This window comes from Choristoneura fumiferana, chromosome 6, assembly GCF_025370935.1.
Source record: "Choristoneura fumiferana chromosome 6, NRCan_CFum_1, whole genome shotgun sequence".
Lineage (NCBI taxonomy): Eukaryota > Metazoa > Arthropoda > Insecta > Lepidoptera > Tortricidae > Choristoneura > Choristoneura fumiferana.
This window is the reverse complement of record NC_133477.1, coordinates 8,376,363-8,398,564: the sequence shown is the minus strand read 5'-3', so window position 1 is coordinate 8,398,564 and position 22,202 is coordinate 8,376,363. Positions and strand designations below refer to the sequence as shown.

The window sequence follows — 22,202 nt, the reverse complement described above, 5'->3', positions numbered from 1 at the left end:
CCCCCCCCCCTCTAAAATCATAACTATTGGGTTAAAAAAAACCAGGATGGCAGTAAATTTACAAGGAAAAATATAACTGCTAAGATTGCTTGATAATTAGTAGCAGTTTAAGCGTAAATAGCAGCCTAAGGTATAAAATATACCTAAACATGGAAGATTCCGTACACAATACGAAAACCTTAGAAAAATAATACTTGATTTTTTTTAATGGCTACGGAACCCTATCTTGGGCATGTCTGACACGCTCTTGGCTGGTTTTTCTTTTTATTATTGACATTGCAAATAGTACATCGGGTGCCTTCGTCCGTCGTTATAAAATCCGGGTAGGTATTGTGTGAAATCTATTCAGTGAATGTAAATACTGTGATCATACATACATGCACTTTATAAGGACTTGACTTGAAATACTTGAATATCAACTCTAGATACGATGTGCATTAGAATACCAATTAATGTACTTTAACATTGTCAAATAAATAATTTTTCATTTTCATTTTATGACAAATTAATGTCATTTGACGTATATTGTTTTAAAGATATATTAGGGAGAAAAAGGTTTTGTACCGTAAAGACATATAGTACAGTAGAGCGTATCTATTATAGAGGTGTAATCCTAAGAAGGTAAATAGGTATTTGTTTTATAGTTTAGAACAAAAGTGAATATTCAAATGTATTTGTTTTTTCTGACAACCATACCCATTGCTACGAAAAGAGCACGTTGATAAAACAATTAATAAATTGCAGTATGTATCTGTACCTAACCTATATAAAAGCGCTCAACCTGAAAAATCTGACGAATTTCAAGTTGTTTTTGGTACGCGATGGATATCCTCTCGTCAACACTGGGCAATCATGCCAACTTTAATCCAACGACGACGATCGATTCTGTCGTCAGCTCTTTGCAGCTTTTGGCCACAGTAGCGTCTTTTGTAAATGTCAGCTGGCCAGAAAACAGTCCAGTTCAAGGTAAGTAAAGACTTCTCTTACCCTTACGGTAAGTGCTTACTGCTATAAGAAATTTTTTAGACACTTTAAAATACTAATTCTGAAATATAATGCTTCTTATACTATGGTTTTCTCCGGCTCTTTATCCTCCACGGATAAATCCAGCCTATAGTGCTAGCTGTATTAGATAATATTAAAGAGTACGATGGTGCTGGTAGCCACGAAAGCCAGCGGTTTGGCCTCTCACCAGTATTGAATAGCGTTCGCCATAGGATATCGTCTTATGCGAGTGCGTTGGCAAGCACTGTGGCGCCAGTTATGGTTCAGTCTACATTTGACGGGCCTCTCATGTGGCGGACCGTGCCATAAAATGATAAACCCATCCAAATTACGCGAGAAGTCTGTGTCTTCCTCCGTAGCCCGCTCCGAGTCCGAGGCTTGTTTCTGCGCAATTATTTATCCGTAGAATGAGGGCTACTGATGCGTCTCAACACCACTTTCTACTAAACTAATCTGTCTATATTGCCCATTACAATTGACAGAGAGAATCAGCTTATACCGTACCGACTACGGTTTGCTGCTCAAGCTCTCGAGTCGCACGCTTACCTAAATTATGGCGCTCAAGTCCTACTTTGTAATCTTGTGTAGGTACCTACCTAATATTTCCGACGAGTCCAATCGTACTAAATATCGTTCGACTGGTTATATTTCTCTCGACTTTTATTAGCTTGCCCTGTTTATTTATTTGGGTCAAATCTTGGAGGCTAAATTTAACCCACTTCCAGTGGTCGGATTGACTTGAGATTTGGCACAGGGCAGAAGTACCGGTTTTGGCCACCTTAAGCGCGTTTTTGGCCAGATATATATATAAAGTTATAGTATTAAAAATATGTTTAGTGAGTTTTCAAAAGTTTATTTATACTGAAACGGATAAAGTTTGTAATGATTTATTACTATAAATTTGTTTCAAACGTATATTTAAACAATAAATGGCCACAAACGGTACAGTGGCCACAAGCGGTACTTCTGCCCTTCTTATGTAAATCCGGTGACGGCCTTAACTTCCGGAGCACTGCACATCCTTCCTGGCTCGTCCAAGACCCTGATCGTTCCGGCGTGGAACACTGTCCAGGCTGCTCGTCCTGCCGCCCTAAGGCCCCTTTTGACCTCGGCTCCGAAGACCACTCAGCTGGACCAGGCCCCCCTGCTGTGGCCAGCCCTCTTCGCTCCGGGTTCTTCTCTCCGACTCCAGGGAAGTGTAGGCCAGGGAGACCGAATAATCAGAACCGACATCTCAATAAAATCGCTTGAACTTAATACCTGAGATTCTCGTAATACTTTTACTTTTAATTTTGTCATACAAGGCCTATTATTTTTTGTGTTCAATTTGTAATTAAAAAAAAAATGTTAAAACGTCTTATTGTTTTACTCAAAGAGTAACCTACTAGGCCTCTTTTAAGGTCAAACCTCCCCTCAAGAGGTCTGCCCTTGACACAATACAATGATTTTGTAGTGGCACCCTGGCCTGGTGATCCAGCCAGGGTCATCTCCGCAGGAGGAAACTCCTCCATGGTTAATGGCATGAATAAGAAATTTGGTACGGAAATGTAGTTTAGATGACAATGCAAGTACAATCAACAAAAAATACAGTCAGCAAAAAAGATTGTATTTAAAAATGAATGTTTCAATAAGAACTTATATTTTATTGCCATTTTTTAATTTTAAGTAATAAAATGTAATTATGTGTCCTTAGAAAAATTTAAAAAATGTAACTATTTTTTAACTTATTCTTATTACAGATAGTTCAACTCCAGTTGTGCGCGCGGCCCTATGTGTGGGTAAAGCGATTAGAACACGTCTTGCTCGGAGGACGACTGCCGCGTCACGTGAAAGTTGTATATTTTACAAGCGCACGCACACATAGGGCCGCGCGCACAACTGAGTTGAACTATCTGTAGGTAACATTTGAACGGGTGGTAGTTAGAGGTGGGTAAATCCGGATCTGAAGATTCAAAAGAGTCAGATCCTCAAGCGGATCCGAATCCCTTAATGACTCCTTTCAAATCTTATTGACTCCGGAGTTACTAACTCCGACTGGATCGAACGGCTCGCCTCACTCGTGATCGCCGTCACGCTCACTCACACTGACTCGCTCCGTCCGCCTGCTTTCGCTCTCGCTCGGCTCGGATCGGATCGTCAGGGCTACTACGAAACTCGAAGTTCGTATCGTACCGTCCCTCTCGCTCTCGTATTAAATATATAAGTGTCAGAGGGACCGCACGACACGAACTTCGATTTCGGAGTTTCGTAGTAGCCCTGCGGATCGGATCTTGGACTTGGATCTTATTATCTATGTTTGGTTGGTCGGTTCGGTTCGTAGTAGCCCTGCGGATCGGATCTTGGACTTGGATCTTATTATCTATGTTTGGTTGGTCGGTTCGGTTCGGTACTCGGACTTGGACTAACGAACGAATCTTTCTCTCTCTCACGAATCTGTACTTCAGTTCGGTCACCGCAGTACCGTACCGACACCGACCGACCGAACCGAGCCGGGGCGGATCGGCCATAGATAAATTAATAATCGCTCGAAAGAACTGGAGTCAATAAAGGAGTCGGATTCAATAAGCGGATTCGGTACCGACACCGGAGCTGGATCTAGTGAGTCAGATCACTTCGCGGAGTTGAGATTACCCATGTCTAGTGGTAGTCGTGGTAGCGAAGTAATCTATATATATAAAAATAAAAAAATAACACAAAATGGAACCGACTACAAAACCCTTGAAAAATATTTTTCTAGGTAAGTAGGTACGTACTAGCTCGAAGTCGGTGACTCAGCACGAGCCAGCATTTATATTTCCAATATTTATATCGTGGTCTTCATTGAGGTTGTGTTGTGAATAACTGTACAAAATTCAAGACTAAACCCAGTGCTAAAGTTTCAAAAATTTTCCCTATCCAAATTAAAATGCAAAATTCAAATTCAAATCCTTTATTCAGTAAATAGGCCGCAATGGGCACTTTTACACGTCATTTTTTATACTACCAGCGCTTTCGGAAAGACCATCATTGCCAAGAAGAATGCGCCGCAAGAAACTTGGCAGAAAGTCATTTTTTCAAAATAAAATAATTTCAAATAAAATACTTAAAAACTACAGTATACAATTAAAGAAAAAAATACAAAATAATAATAATAATAATACAGGGATGTATGGGGTCCCTTAGTTACAAAACTATACCGTGTGAATATCGGGATAAAAAGTAGCGTACTTATGTGTTATTCCAGACATACGGCTACCTACATCCAAATTTCATGCCTCTAAGCCTAGCGGTTGTTATTTCGACATTTTATTCCTAGGTATCCCGTGGTAATATCGGGTCAAAAAGTCGTCTATGTGTTATTCTAGACATCCAGCTTCCTACATACCAAATTTCATGACTCTAAGCTCAGCGGTTAATATTTCAAGATTTTGTCCCTATCCCGTGGGAATATCGGGGTAAAAAATAGATTATGTGTTATTCCAGAGGTCCAGCTACCTACATACCAAATGTCATGGCTCTAAGCCCAGTGGTTGTTATTTCGAGATTTTACCCCTAGGTATCCCGTGGGAATATCGGGTCAAAAAGTCGCTTATGTGTTATTCCAGACGTCTAGCTACCTACATACCAAATTTCATGACTCTAAGCCCAGCGGTTATTATTTTAATTTTATCCCTATCCCGTAGGAATATCGGGATAAAAATTAGCGTACTTATGTGTTATTCCAGACATACGGCTACCTACATCCAAATTTCATGCCTCTAAGCCTAGCGGTTGTTATTTCGACATTTTATTCCTAGGTATCCCGTGGTAATATCGGGTCAAAAAGTCGTCTATGTGTTTTTCTAGACATCCAGCTTCCTACATACCAAATTTCATGACTCTAAGCTCAGCGGTTAATATTTCAAGATTTTGTCCCTATCCCGTGGGAATATCGGGGTAAAAAATAGATTATGTGTTATTCCAGAGGTCCAGCTACCTACATACCAAATGTCATGGCTCTAAGCCCAGTGGTTGTTATTTCGAGATTTTACCCCTAGGTATCCCGTGGGAATATCGGGTCAAAAAGTCGCTTATGTGTTATTCCAGACGTCTAGCTACCTACATACCAAATTTCATGACTCTAAGCCCAGCGGTTATTATTTCAATTTTATCCCTATCCCGTAGGAATATCGGGATAAAAATTAGCGTACTTATGTGTTATTCCAGACATACGGCTACCTACATCCAAATTTCATGCCTCTAAGCCTAGCGGTTGTTATTTCGACATTTTATTCCTAGGTATCCCGTGGTAATATCGGGTCAAAAAGTCGTCTATGTGTTTTTCTAGACATCCAGCTTCCTACATACCAAATTTCATGACTCTAAGCTCAGCGGTTAATATTTCAAGATTTTGTCCCTATCCCGTGGGAATATCGGGGTAAAAAATAGATTATGTGTTATTCCAGAGGTCCAGCTACCTACATACCAAATGTCATGGCTCTAAGCCCAGTGGTTGTTATTTCGAGATTTTACCCCTAGGTATCCCGTGGGAATATCGGGTCAAAAAGTCGCTTATGTGTTATTCCAGACGTCTAGCTACCTACATACCAAATTTCATGACTCTAAGCCCAGCGGTTATTATTTCAAGATTTTATCCCTATCCCGGGGGAATATCGGGATAAAAAGTGGCCCATGTGTTAATCCAGAGGTCCAGCTACCTACATACTAAATTTCATGGCTCTAAGCCTTGCGGTTGTTATTTCAAGATTTTATCCCTAGATATCTCGTGGGAATATCGGGTCAAAAAGTCACCTATCTGTTATTCCAAACGTCCAACTACCTACATACCAAATTTCATGACTCTAAGCCCAGAGGTTGTTATTTCAAGATTTTATCCCTATCCCGTAGGAATACCGGGATAAAAAGTATTCTATGTTTTAATCCAGGTTATAAACTAACTTTTTGCCAAATTTCATCTAAATCCGTCCAGCCGTTTCAGCGTGAAGAAGTAACAAACATACTCACTCACTCACTCACAAACTTTCACATTTATAATATTAGTAGGATTATTAATTTGCGATTAGGTTAAGATTTTGCATGCCACATTGGGGCAGAACAAACATGACATGTACCTATGTAATATTTCTTCTGACATGTGTAATATTTGTAACACCTGTGTATGTTCCTGCGAAATAAATAATTTCATTTCATTTTCATTTTTAATTGCTTCATTAATGTTGCACAAAAATGAATAAACCACACAATCAGACACACAGTACTCGAAGCTTTTATAAAACATCATTAAAATCGCAAACTTAGAGGTAAATATTCAAACGACATAGCTAGCCGTTGCTAGGCGACTAATATAAATAAAAATATAATAATAATAATTAGTGGAGTAGACACATTAAACTTATATAACATAACATATATTATATAACATAATAACAGTTTAGTTTTGTTTAGTTTTATCAGCCCACATTTTATCATTAAATTTTTATGGAATAATCGAGAAAAACTAACAAAAATGCAACAATGCCAGCCCAGCAGGTATAAACGCTCTTAAGTAATTGCATTTGCAACTCAAAATTTAAAACGTATCTTATGTTTTCAGATGGTGATCACTTCGACATTATCGTCGTGGGCGCTGGTACGGCGGGATCCGTGATGGCTCGCCGGATGGCGGAGGTGTCTGAATGGCGCGTACTGGTGATCGAAGCTGGCTCCGACCCTCCTGCCTTTGGTGTGGTTAGTTTTAACTAAGATAGGATAAGATACTGAACAAGAGATGGACCAAATATAAAGGCAAGCCACTTACAGTCACCGCCGTGGACAAAAGGCGCTCACAGAAAAACTGGTCATAATATTCAAGGTATACTCGCACACTTGCTCGACCGACGGTACGTCCTGATCGTACATCCTGACCATCAGCGCTGACCGTCGGTTGCGAAAATTCATTCAGTGCTACGCTGACGGCGAACTGCGACGCGTGTGTACAGTTCACAGTGCCCTTAGTGTAAGTTTCGGTTACAAAATAAGTCTCGATCGCGTTCGCGTTAAAATCTCAATTTTTATGCAAACACGAACAGCGCCTCTAGCGGAACGTTTGCGATGTTCGTGTTTTCATACAAATTGAGATTTTAACGCAAACGCGATCGAGACGTATTTTGTTACCGAAAACTTACACTAAGGGCACAGGTCGATCGCTCCGTCAGCGAAGCACTGAACGCATCCATACAATCTCATAGCTCGACGGTCGACCGACGCCGCGCGACCGACGAGCCGGACCGACGGCTCGACCGACCGTACGCGCGCACCAAATCACGCGCGTACCGTCAGCGTAGCTGTGTGCGCATTCATAGACTCGCATAGATATAGCTACGCTGACGGACGGTCAGCGCTGACCGTCGTTCGAGCACTGTTTCCAGCCTAAAGGTTCTATATTTAGGTACAATCAAGGACACAGGTTATTATATATTATAGGTATATTCTCAAGACGTCAAAAATATCCATAATAACCTTAGATGAATGATTGGTCTCGCGCGCTCGCTCGACTAGATACCGCCGGCGTACTTGCTAAATGCGGCAACAAATAGTACGCCGAATTCGGCGTACCCGAGCCCGAGTCGAGTCAGTCGCGTTGCAAACTGTGCGTAGGTGCATGTACCGAATGTTTTGTTAAATTTTGGTCATAAACCGAAGTAAAATGCCAGTTTGCGCAGTGAAACTGTGTAAAAATAATACTACAAGAAATAAGAAGGACACTGGGATCACTTACCATCAGTAAATATCGTATAATTTCGAAATTACAAAATAAAATAACATGAACCCTAAACGACGTTCTGTGTTGCCGCGTACACAAGAATCAAATTCCCCGTGGTTGAGATTTTAATAAATTGAATTTTATTGTTATCATCATTAAATGATGATAATTTTTAATAAGTAACTTATTTTATTTAAGTATCTAACGTAATTATTATATATACATAACCTAGTTCTATATTATTTAATGTTTATCTTTGTGATATATACACTGAAGGTGTATAAATTGTTACCCGACACTATTTAATTAAGGGGTGAATGTGTCTTAAAATTAAAAATGTTTTTCGTCTTCCCATTTAAAAAGCCCAATCAGCTGATCAGCTTACTTAGGTATTATGGGAAAAGAAAAAATTTTTTTTTTCGTATTTTTACCCATTTTCCTGAAACGTTAACTTTTTCCGAACTGCCCGAAGGAGGGTTATGTTTTTCAAGCGTATGTATGTAAGTATGTATGTATGTATGTATATTTTGTAAACATTTTTTTTATTTTAGTCTTAATTAACCTGTACATTACATTAGGTTTAAATATAGGTGCAACGTGTTATCTTAACTACGCAAAACTTCTTAGTTGGTGAATCAGTTCAATTCAAGTTCAAAATTGCAAACTAAAAGGTAAATATTCAAACGACATAGCTACCCGTTGCTAGGCGACTCGGTCGCGTTAGCAACGGCTAATAACGCCTAGCAACCAAAAACCGCTGAAAAAAACACGTTTCTTGTATGACGACCCCCTTTAATTTGTAATTTTATTTTATTTTTAGTATTTGTTGTTATAGCGGCCACAGTAATACATAATCTGTGAAATTTTCAAATGTCTAACTTTTACGGCTTCAGAGATAGAGCCCTGTGACAGACGGACAGACAGACAGACAGACAGACAACGGAGTCTCAGTAATAGGGTCCCGTTAGCACCCTTTGGGTACGGAACCCTAAAAAAATAAAAACAACAGCCTGGCTGCGGCCGCAAGTCGAGCATGACAAGGATGTATGCTCGCGCACTGAGCAGAGCAGCCTGGCTGTTCAGCCAATACAGAGCCGTGCGCAGCAGGCTTGAAAAGTTAATGCTGTGGCGTTTTTTCATACTTAAAAAATTAAAGCATTTTGTGCATATTATACGTTTAAGAAAAAAAACACCTCATAACTCATAACAGTCAAAAAGGACGCATTCTCATTGGTTAATTTAATTTCACATGTAGCAGACGATTAGTTTTGATTGGTCCATTTGTCGTTGCAGCAGGCCGAGAAAATTATTATGAAATATATTTGAAAAAGTCGAATCGTACTATGAAATTTATATTTGGCTACGAACTGTTAGCGTAACGTGTTTCATTGTTGTCGTGTTTTACGAGCCATAAATGAGTCAGCTGTTAAATGTACAAATACCTATAAGCATTTTTGTGTACTGGGTTTAGGTTATCTATGGCCACATTTTCGAGCAGTGTCGTGACAAAGCTAATTTCAAACTGATTTAATTAGGTACCGTATCAATCGACCGCTGTGCGATGAGACTACCATGCAATGAACAAAGAATTCGCTTACCGCGCTGTCCCTCGCGTAGTATCATAAGTTAATAGTAGTAGTTAGTTAGTATGTTTATTTGATGTTTGTTTGTTTGTTACCTCTTCACGTCTAAACTGCTGAGCCAATTTAGATGAAATTGGGTATACAGATTAGTTTGAGTCCCGTAAAAGGAAATAGGATAGTTTTTATCCCAGAAAATTGCATTGTTAGTTCCCAGGGTATGACGATAAACGAAGTGGGTCCTAGAATATATTATGTCATAACTAGCTTTAACCCACCACATAGAAATAGCACAATGCCATTTAAGATAACTGAACTGTTTCATAATTATCCCGTGCAATTTTTGAAATATATCTATAAAAAAAAAAACAACGACAACCGTTTACTTACACGATTCTTGTTACCATGGCAACGCAATAAATAAATGTCTTACAGCCTTACAGCCTTATTCATAAAAAGTTAGAGCCTCCTTGAAGGCTCCTTGAAGGCCCGATGCTAAAAAACATGATTCATAAACGTCTGTTAGCGCTAATCAGTCGATCAAGGCTCTGCTAAAGTTAGAGGACCGTAGACCCTCCTTTATCTCCCTACTAAGTCACAAAATGGCCGCCACAAGTTTGAACAGCTGACTTTGACAAGAGCAAAAAACCATACCGAAGATATTTATAGTGAAGACAGGGCTACGCAAAGATTAAAAAAAAACAGGAAAATTTATTTTCAGGAATTTGTATTTAAAAATCCTCTAAATTAGCAACAATAAATTAACAATAAATATGAAAAAAAAATTGGGATGATTAACATAATTATGGCTTTTTGCACAACATAAACATGCGGATCGGAAATGGCGGGAAAACAAACATCTCGCTTTTTATTTTTTTTCCTGCTTATTTGCTGTCACTGCTGTCAATTTTTTTTTTAATTATCGATTAGGCCATTTTTTGTCTTTGATTTGTCAAGGTGGCCAACATAACGCGTCTAATCCGTCTATCAGCAGCTCAACAACTAGCAGACTGCTAGCAAGCGTTTATGAATCATACTTCTTGACAACCGTCTAACAAGCTTAATCAGTCTGCTAAGTAACAGACCGATCAAACCTCAATTAAGGATTTTTTATGAATAAGGCTGTTAGAGTTTGGCTTGAAAAAAGGTTACGGTAACTATTTGTAAGGACAACGTTCGCTCGCACAAAGCCATTGATTGCAGACGAAGTTAACACGTCATCCTGAGAGCCGGCCGAGGTAGGTATGTCACCGTTCTTAGACAGGACAGTGCCCTCTATTCTTGTTTAAATTTAAAATATTATCACACAGTAACACATTGCCGGGATTGCAAGTATCCTATGTCTCAATACGCCAAGTATCATACGCCAAGTGTCATGGAGATCCGTTCAGCCGTTATTGCGTGATTGAGTAACAAACATTCAAAAATCCAAACATCTTCACAATCTTTTACATTTATAATATAAAGCAGGATAAACGTGTTATACCTGTGTTTTCTGTACCTATTGCTTACTGCGAGATGGGATGGAGTAGCAAATGTTGAAGCATCCAAACTTTCGCAATTATACTTTTAGATGGGATTTGAAAAAATCGACCAGTGACAATTATTTTACGCAGATACCTGGACTCTGGGTACTAGCAACCCATAGCCCTTACGACTGGGATTTCCGTTCCGAAGTGGATGAACGTACGTCGCAAGCACAACATGGGAAAAGACCGGCACACACGAGGGGCAAAGTACTCGGTGGAAGCTCTACTATCAATCATTTATTGGTACAAAGGTAAATCAATGTTTGTTTAAATTTAAACGGTTGCTTAAGATTTGTAACTTACGAGGCTGCAGCAAGGAAACCGTAAAAGAGTAATATATATTTTTTTAATTTATATTTTTGAGTTATGTTTTCCGTTGTAAGATTAAATTAATGTTACATGTTTTGGTTGTTAGAGGTTGCGAATATTTTATTATTTGATTGTTATACCTACTCAATGTACTTATGTCCATAGCTGATTATACATCATGAAATTATATATTTTATCATTATACGTTATGAGCATTATAGCAAACGTAGGTAATTTTATTATTTAAAAAAATAGAAAGTGAAGTTATACGTAATGAATATTATAATATGTTTTGTTTATATTGGTTCTATTACTTACCCGAGCCAAAGAGGTGCACTAAGAAGAGACTTTTCTAAATTCTCACGGAATAAGGAATAAAAAGTATTTTATAACAATATTTAATGACTATTTAAAAAAAAGAGACTTGATATATCTATCTATTCTATTATTATTATTACTTATATCAAATAGTTTGTCCTGACTGATTCATCATCGCCCAGCCGTAACAGACATATTTCTTGAGGGTCACAGAGATCCACTAAGAAGAGATTTGTTTAAATTCGACCTTTAAAGGGGTTTAACAGGGGTCCAAAGTTTGTATGCAAGTCCGTCATTTTTGAAGCTAGAACGTTGAAACTTTTTCTAAAGGGTTTAAATCTATCTATCTATTCTATCTACTTATATCTATTCTATTCATATAATAAATCTGTAGAAGGTCGGTGTCTGTACATTAGAAATATTTGAGAAAAACTGTTACTAGGGGCCTTTATTAGCGCAACAAAACCCAAAACATCGATTTTTAGAATTATTGTCTGTCTGTTTGTCTGTGCATTTGATGCCGTGGTGGCCTAGTGGTTTGACCTATCGCCTCTGAAGCAGAGGATCGTGGGTTCAAACACCGGCTCGCACTTCTGAGTTTTCGAAATTCATGTGCGGAATTACATTTGAAATTTACCACGAGCTTTACGGTGAAGGAAAACATCATGAGGAAACCTGCACAAACCTGCGAAGCAATTCAATGGTGTGTGTGAAGTTCCCAATCCGCACTGGGCCCGCGTGGGAACTACGGCCCTAGCCCTCTCATTCTGGGAGGAGGCCTGTGCCCAGCAGTGGGACGTAAATAGGCTGGGATGATGATGATGATGAACTATTTGGAGCCAAAAACTTGAAATTTGGCAGACATATTTCTTGAAGGTTGTAAAGATCCACTAAGATGGGATTTTTCGACATTCGACGTCTAAAGGGTTCTTAATAGTGTTTCAAAGTTTGTATGTAAATCCGTAATTTTTGAAGTTACAACGTTGAAACTTTTAAGATTGGTTTTTTGGAATCTTTTTGTATTTTTTATTTCAATTCCAAATTTTTACTTTTACGGTCATCCCGTAAAACCGAAATTGAAAATACAAACTGAAATATAGATGCACAGAAAAAACAGAAAAATAAGACCATCACTGGGAATCGAACCCAGGTCCTCGGTATTCCGTACCGCGTGCTATACCGCTACACCACTGATGCTCAAGGGTACCGACACGAATTTCCCTATGCACCCCATATCTCAGCTTGTGTTTCTAACTTTTTGTAAAGGGTTTTAATTACAAATAAAATAACACGTAATTCAGCGATTTTAAAAATTCTACCCTTAAAAGGGTCAAGAAGGCATTTAACGTTTGTGTGGAACTTTGATCTTTTAGGAAGGTCACATATTTGAATATCGAAAATTAAAATACCTACGGTCAAAATGTCGATGTTCAAAATATTGAAAATTAAAATAACGAAAGTTTATATTGTCGAATGGTAACCTATATCCAATATATCGAAATATATAAATATCGAAGTACAAAGTATCGAAGTACAGAGCGTCGAAAATCCTATGTGTGAACTATCACGTGACAGGGTCGACGGAGAGCTCCGCGCAGAGCTCCTATTCCGCCCAGTTGAGGCGCTTCGTGCCTTGACGCAATACTAACCTAACCTAACCTATGGAACATTATACACATTCGATTAAATGATGAATTACCAAAAATATTTGGTTCGGTTAGGTTAAAACTGTGACCACAACAACGAGATTATACTAGATTATGTAAAATAAATGTTATTAAGAGTACGATATTTTAATTTTTGACATTCAAATATGTTGATATTTATAATTTACATATAATGGTTATTGACATTTTAACTATTTTTTACGATAGTTTAATTATTTTAACGCGGACAAAGTCGCAGGCGAAAAGCTAGTATTAGATATACCTATCGGTCCAAATATAACCCACCCTACCACAAAAACTTAGATAACTGCTGAACATTGTTAATGTATGTTGGTGTTTAGAAAACGTTACTTTTAGCATGTTTAAGAGATGTTTAAAGATATTGTGGGTGGAGGGCTCTGTTCGTATAGGTACCTATATGAAACGCCTAGACTAGAGATAAACCCAGTATCAGCTTCATCCATTTGACCGCATTCAACGCAGAGCTGCTAGATTTGTTGGCAACCGGGCACTCTCTGACCGGCTTAATCCTCTGGCAATGCAGAGGGATGTAGGTAGCATATCTCTGCATTTTGTACCGCATATATCATGTATTGTATTGTATTGTATTGTAACTCTTTAATGTAATGGGGAATGCTCAGTTGAATTATTCGGATTGTTGCCTGCAGCTATTTTTCACTGCCGTACTTCGCGCACCCGTCAATCATTTCATCCTCACCACCTTGATCTTTGAATGCTTGATGAAACCAGTTTCCTGGGACATTGTTTCCGGAGCAGTACAGCTTAGATATCTTTAAAAAACGAGCCTATCGATCTCCCAAAGGCACGGCAACGCACCTGTGACACCCCTCGTGTTGGCAGATGCCCATGGGCGGCGGTGATTGCTTCCCATCAGGTGACCCGAATGCTCGTTTTACCCCTCTTATACATATATAAATAAAAAATAAAGTAATTTTTTTTTTTAGAGGTTCCAAGCTAGACTTCGATGAATGGGCTGCAGCTGGCCATACCAACTGGAATTGGGAATCTGTGCTCAAGTACTTCAAGAAAGCAGAAAATATGCTTGATAAAAAACTTGTCAACGGACCAACATCAGAATATCACTGCGATAAAGGCCCATTTAGTGTTAAACCTCAAAGTAATAATGAATTATTTGTAGAAAAAAATAGAAGAATGCTTAAAGGTTACTCAGAATTAGGCATGAATATACTTGAAGATCCATTCGTACCAATGCCTAATGGTACGGGTGAATTGTATTTAAACATTAAGGGTGATAAAAAACAAAGCAGGAGAGCTAGTACTGCTGAAGAATATTTGCTTCCGATAAAAAACAATGATAATTTCCACATCCTCAAAGAAGCACAAGTCATTAAGATCCTAATAAATGACAATAAAGAGGCTATTGGGGTGAGAATAGCTACAAAGTTTGGTCGAATAAATGTATATGCAGATGTTGAAGTAATACTCTGTGCTGGCGTGTTTAATTCAGCAAAATTATTATTGTTGTCTGGAATAGGCCCAAAAAAGGACTTAGAACGCCTAGACATCCCTGTAGTTCAAGATTTACCAGTTGGCGAAAATTTGCAAGACCATGTGTTTGTACCTGTTGTTTTATCTGGGCAGAGCAATGTAATATCTGCATTGGATACAGTTGTATCTCTCACTGAATTGTCATCCTTTCCGGCTCCTATAGTTTCTGGCTTTTTCTCTTCATCAACAGGAACTCTAGATTTACAACATATTACAGTATTATTTGGAACTCTATCGCCACTTATTTTTTACATAATGACAGTCAATTTTAACTATAATTTAGAAGTTTCGACAGCCTACTACCTGACAGACCCTGAAAAAGAAAAGATTTTTTCTTTAGTTGCGCTAACTAAGCCTGAGTCTAGAGGTAGGGTGACTCTTCGCAGTGCTAATCCATTTGATCCTCCAAAGATCTTTAACAACTTCTTCGCTGCCGAAAAAGATTTAGAAAGAATGATAGATGCTGTTAAGAAGATCAAAAGTTTAGAAAATACCCCGGAATACTCTGATGTTGAAGGTAGATTTATCAGACCACCGCTTCCAGAATGTGATGATTTAGAATATCATAGTGAAGATTACTGGGCATGTTATGTTAAAAGTATGGCCACTACCATCTTCCATCCCGCCAGCACTTGTGCTATGGGTTTGGTTGTTGACAATAATTTAAAAGTTAAAGGAATAAAGAAGCTGAGTGTTGCAGATGACAGTATAATGCCGTTTATGCCAAGAGGGACAACTGGAATGGTATCAATCATGATAGCTGAGAAGGCAGCAGACATAATAAAAAAAGAACACGGCAAGACTGAAGGATTCGAAGATTTTCCTTGTGATTAATCCATAATTTTGTGTTTCTATGATTATAAAGTTAAACACTTTCAAAATTATATTTTTTAATGGAAGGAACAACTAGCTTTGAGTAGGTAACATTTTCTTGAGAGTATACTCGACTCGAGTTGCATAAGGTCTGATGTGAATATCCGTCGAAATTGACTTATTTACACTAGGTACTTTATTTAAAATACTTCTTTGTCTACCACACAGACCCTTATATTTCTATCTCTTTCCGTTGAAGAGATATTGAAATGCATAAGGTCGAATCTGACGTCTTTTCCAAAGTACAGAGACGCATCAGGACTAATTTTAACTTTCACCTTTATGGTAAGACTTCTCATCTCAAAGCTTTTCGGCCAGCGTATTTGTACCTACTTAAAGATTTATGCTTCCCAATTTGTATTCCTCCATGACTGACATTATGTCACTATAGACCTTTTGCTTCGCAAATGTTGATACAGCATAGGTACGTTACGTATGATTACTAGATAAGTCATAATGCGTCAATAGTACAATGTACATTAAGGGCGTAAGAAGGGGATTACTAACGAGAGTGTATTAGACTTTTCATTAGAGATACTCTAAACCAGGAGGGCCCAACTTGATTAGACCCAAGATCTACTGTTTACTGACGAACCCCTGTGCGATCTACTAATTACATACTTCTTCAAATCTTTAATGAAACAGCATAGTTCAGTGTTCAGTATTTATAATTTTTGCGTTGCCACGATTGACTGGACTAATAGTCGCGATCGACCGGTTGACTGCGATCGACCGTTGGGCCACCCCTGCTCTAAACACATTGAAAACCTTAATATAGCAATCACATTTATTTACAAACCGTATTTTCTATTAAAAATACTAGGATTTAATGAATTAATGAATGTACGAACGATTAAATGCTCGACATTATTATCGATATGGCCAAAGCCCTAACTGATTTTACGTTATTGTCTATGTGTGACGTACAAATGTCATGTCCAGACAAGACGTCTTTTAATGTGTGAATGAAAATTACTGCTGTGTTTAGGAATTCAGTTTTCATGCGTGTGTACGAACATTGTGCTTTTTCATTATTTTGTAAAATTGCATAATGTGGGAGTGCATCGCCCCTTAGCAACCCGTCAGTGTTTCCATCTCCTTTTAGTAGAATACTCAAAGGGCGCGGCGAGTGCGTGCGGTATCTTTTGGTAAATTGTTGGCACCAAATTAACGATTAACGGACTTAGGGACATTTAACGGAAGTTAACGAGTCCGTTAACATTTTCATAAGTTAACTTAAAAGTTAATTCGTTAGTCGAAATGTTAACTTCCTTAATTAACGATTAACGGATTAACGAGTTCTAGCCCAGCTATGGTTCTAGCCCACTAGACTTGTTTTTTTCGTTTGAGTTTTTGCGTTTCAGAGACGGTCGGTTTGACTTTTCTTGTTCGTTTAACAAAGCCCATTTTATTAATATGCTTTTTCACTGTTTTCCCGTCACAGTCAATTTTTTTCCAAGTTCTGTGTATGATTTTGCCACACGACCAGCCATCCATCATTTTCTTTAATTGACTCCTCTTCGAAGAACTGCTTAAACTGCTTATCTTCCCCGAGACACATTTTCTAGATGTTGTTTCTAGATTTTCTAGTGTTGTTTTGTAAGGAATAAGATGACAAAATGTTATAAATAGTACAGTCAAGGGCAAAGATTGCAAGAAGAAAGTTGCAAAAATATGTATATACGGCCTTAATGTTAAGTGTATAAAGTCGTGTATACATAATTTTGTAACTTTGGCTGTGTCGATATCTTTGCCCTTGACTGTACGTCTTACTTTCGACTTAGGGCAGTCTGAATGAATGGTGTAAAAATTACACACTTTTTCTCGACGTCTTTCTTCTCGATTTTCCCCAATAAATTCAGCGAAAACTGCCCAACTATGAAAATTTTTCAAATTACTAAAAAATGTACTTGGAAACAAATGACATTCACAAAATTTCAAATTTCGAACGTTTTATCTTTAAAATATGCTCAACAACTTGTGCAGATTTAATTCTGCATACGTTAACTATAATAATTCAGCAGTTATAACCAGAACTATTTATCAATTTTATTTCTGCTCTCCTTAGGAAAAGTTGAGAAGACCTACATTAGATCTTATGCTACTGGAGTCGAGGAAATTGTTATATTTTTATTAATTTGTGTATCTTGCGAATTTTAACTAAGCATGATATTTGCAATTGTTATTTAGTACATAGGTACCTAACTACCTACTTCGTATTTACTTAGTTAATTAACTGGAAGAAATCCTTAAATTATATTATTTTATAATTGTTGGTTTTGTGTTCTTGCGATAAGGTGTTTTATTACTTACAGATAATTCGTGTTATTTGGCACCCATGGAATTATAATGGTGATTTTAAATATATTAATTATAATATAATTATATAATCCAATGCATTCGTAGTTTCTTTGTCAATTCCCATCCACAAGGTGAAATAGTAATAACATACATACATACATAAAATCACGCCACTTTCCCAACGAGGTAGGCAGAGACTACATCCTTCCACTTGCTACGATCCTGGCATACAACTCTCGCTTCCTCTACATTCACCAATCTCTTCATGCATGCACGTCGGTTTAGAGTACTCCTGACCCGACCTTTCTTCAGAACGTCCTCGATTTGATCGTGGTACGTTCGTCTTAGCCTTCCTCTTCCAACGTTCCCATTCAAGCTCGTCTCATAGATCTGCCTAGTGAATCTGTTTTCATTCATTCTCTCAACATGCCCAAACCATCCAAGCATCCCTTTCTCAATCCGTGTGACTATACAACGTTCCCTTATCGCACTATTTCTAATTCTGTCACTCAACTCAATTTCACACCTAACATACTTCTTAACGCTCTTATTTCTACCGCATTAATTCTACTCTGATGCCTTTCCTACCATACCCAACTGTCACTTCCATACATGAGTGTTGGTACCAGCACCCCTCTATGCACAGCCAGACGAGCTCTTTTGGAGATTTTCTGGCTATTCATAAAGGTGTGCTACGATCCATTCACTGTGTTAACAGAAAACTAAAGTACATATGTTATTTTTAAAAGTATTAACCTTAGCGGTCCCCCGACACCGACGACGATTAGATAAAATTGTTATTTGTGCAACAAGAGAGCAAAGTTGTTTTTTGGTTGCGAGTGTTGATTTTGAATCCCGAGTAAGCGAAGAAGATATTAATAATTTGTTGCCAATAATTTGTTACTAAATCCTAAGAAAACTAAATGTATTAAATTCTCGTTGATAAATTCATCTAGCTCGAATTTAGTTTCTATTATAAAGTTAAATGGTCAAACTATTGAATTTGTAAAATCAACAGTATTTTTAGGAATAACGCTCGATTCTAAACTACAGTGGGGACCTTACGTCACAGAAATCGCGGGTAGATTGAGCTCTGCTGCTTTTGCAGTTTGGAAAATACTAAAGCTAACCGATGTGGCGACGGCACGGTTGGTGTATTTTGCTAGAACTTTCATTGCCTAGGTACACTACTAATCTAAGATCTATTACATATTTATTATAGGATTGATAGATTGTTTTCCGGCAAAGCAGGACTTTTTAACCTTTGAGTAAATTAAGAATGATCCCCTAAGGTAAATGAATGCATTGTATACTTACTGTACGCAAGTAAGTAACGTAACTGTAACTAATTAACTATATTTTGGAATGGACACTATTTTGAAAAGATATAATAAAAGTAATAACTTGCTAGTTTGCTTTTCTAAGAAATTTCAGTTTGACCCTCGTATGGGGCGTAAAGGTCGAATTTTTCAAGATATCAAAATTTTAACAATACAGATAGATAGAGCTTAAAATTCTGCACAAAACTGTATATAACTCATTTTCGGTATTTTGTCCTTTACGCCAATTGAACCTAAAGCTATCGATATGTATCCCATCAAAAACATTACATGAAAAAGCTGCAACTTAACGCAGTTCTAATATTACTAAAAAGTTTTGAGATGCAATGATATACCCAGTCGGTTAATTTTGTCAGTACCTACCGGGGGACACCATAGAACTCGATTTTCACCAACTTGCTTATTTAAAAACCGTAAAAAAATACAGTTTATAGTTCTCAAATAATCAGGTGATATAATATCAATGATATTATTACGCAGTTCATCGTTCGAGTACACAATATTACAGCAATATTGAGATTCCTCGTCAAAATGCTTGCTGTTGTAGCAGTTTGCAGGCCGTAAATAATTTAATTTGAGTCATTCATTGGGGATATTTTTGAAGATTTTTGAGTTAAGGTTAGTACTAATTACCGAATAAAGTAATCTATATCTATCTTCTTCTTCTATTCAGTTTAAAAAACATGAAATAAAAAATCTTAAATTAAAAATTAAAAAAAAAAACCGACAAAAAAACGCCAGCAAAAATAAAAAAACGCCCGAAAAAAAACGCCGCCAAAAAAGACAACTCAAAAGTAAAAAATAATTATGTACTATACATAATTATATCTAAGCGTCATCGATGTCGGGGGACCGCTAAGGTTAACAGGAAACTAAAGTACCTACATATGTTGAATTTTTTAAAGTATTAACCTTAGCGGTCCCCCGACACCGATGGCGCTTAGATAAAGATAGATAAAAAAAAAATATTACTAGGTACTTATACTATATTAACTTAGGCTAATTTTGCGGGAAATCAGCATGGTCCCCGCGGGATAGGGATAAACGAATTTTTCGCAGATGAAGTCGCGGGCAACAGCTAGGTAGTGCATAATATTTTTTTTACTTTTTAGTTGTATTTTTTGAGATACAAAGTCAAAGTCAAAGTCAAAATATCTTTATTCAATTTAGGCTATAACAAGCACTTATGAATGTCAAAAAAAATCTACCACCGGTTCGGAAAAACCTCTACTGAGAAGAATCCGGCAAGAAACTCAACGAGGTATATTTTTTTTAAACAGATTTACAATATTATTAAATGATATGTATACATCACAAGTATTTAACACAACTTTATTTTTCACACAGTAGGTTCGCTCGCTATTTGAAGGGATCGCTAATGCGGATCGGAGTTATTTCCAAATATTCCTGTCCATGATATAATCATTAACTAACATTTGATTTTGTTGCCTTGGTTTGGTTTCCGATTTCTTTGAAACGAACTCGCAAGCTATTTATGAGTTTCTAATAGGTCGATAACAGTTTGTTGAGAAGATAACAACCTAACCAACCAAAAGTTAGAAAACCCCCGACTGTCACTTCAAAGTTCAATATCGCTAGAAAACCTGCTTTCAAATAAAAAAACCGCATTCAAATCGGTTCATCCGTTTAAGAGCTACAATGCCACAGACAGACAGACAGATACACACACAGACACACATAGCGGTCAAACTTATAACACCCCTCTTTTTGCGTCGGGGGTTAAAAATAAGTGAATTCAATTTCGAGGCAGATTTTTAAATTCTTGCAATAATAGAAAGCTGAAAAAGGGTCGTAGAAAGTAAATCTATGTTACGCCAAATTTAACGCGAGCGAAGCCGCGTGCAAAAGCTAGTATAATATATAAAATAAGGCTCATAGGCTAAAAATAATGACATTACCCTCCCTATACATCTATGAAATGGGTTTATTTGTAAAAACCAATATGGGCCTCTTTAGAAGTAAGCATCCGTAACAAAACATCAATCTCGCCGCGGTACTCTTCTTTGCTATCCTTCGCTGTCGAAAACAGCTTGTTTTACAAAAATTGCTTTATGTATGATGGTAAAGGTGTATAATAATCTACCCATAGAAATAAGGAACTTTGACATGCCTGAGTATAAATATAAATTACGTAATTTTTGTCTAGATACTTAAGTGTTATTATATCATTAATCATTATTTTGATCCAATAAGCGAATAACTTTAAATTTCATCTTCTGAGTTTGACATAATATAGTATTTTAATGTTATTTAATATGGTACAAATCAATAGTTTATAAGTAAAATTTGCATGCTTGTTAAAGTAAAATGTACGCACTCAAAAACGCTTCTCCAACTGTATTTACTACTACATTTTCGCAAATAAATATTCTTATTCTTATTCTTCTTCTTAAAAGAAACACGACATTTTTGGGTTCCGGAGCCAAAATGGCAAAAACGGAACCCTTATTTTCATAGTTTCGTCAAGTCCGTCTGTCTGTCTGTCTGTCTGTCCGTCCATCCTTATGTCACATGCATTTTACTCGAAAACTACTAGATGTATATATCAATGAAATTTGGAGTACAGATGTCTTGTCAAAGCCGCTATTTAGTTTTGTAGTTAAATTACCTACGAAAATAAATATTTATAGGGGGGGGGCACTCCATACACGTACAGAAATTGAAAGAATTTTTTTTTAACTCGCATCAACATGTGGCACATAGTTTGACAGCTCTTTTGAAAAGATAGTAAGTTTTCTCAAAAATGTTTTTGATTAAGTGAAGATTTCCGGAAATAATCTTGTAAACCTTTTGTCCAAAAATATGATAAGGTAACGCTTAATAAATACTTTCAAAGAAAATTTATTTCAACATGATCGGATATACCGTTTTTGAGTTATTGCCGGAAAACTGCGCTTTTCTACAAAAGGACCTAAGTACCGGAAGATACGCTCTTTTTCTGGTAATAGATTTTAAGACTGTATTGTTTTAATTGTGTTACGCACATAATATTACTCGATTTTTTTTCG

The 22,202-nt window shown here is 37.2% G+C and overlaps 1 protein-coding gene across 1 annotated transcript; it reads left to right on the top strand.

Annotated features, from left to right (window-relative positions):
* Positions 1-792: 792 nt before the first annotated feature.
* LOC141428969 (ecdysone oxidase-like) lies at positions 793-17,881 on the top strand. Its single transcript, XM_074089058.1, has 4 exons — positions 793-966; positions 6,578-6,711; positions 10,923-11,086; positions 14,095-17,881. Exons 1-4 carry the CDS (start codon positions 822-824, stop codon positions 15,491-15,493), a joined length of 1,842 nt encoding a protein of 613 aa, XP_073945159.1. The 5' UTR covers positions 793-821; the 3' UTR covers positions 15,494-17,881.
* The last annotated feature ends 4,321 nt before the right edge of the window (positions 17,882-22,202 follow it).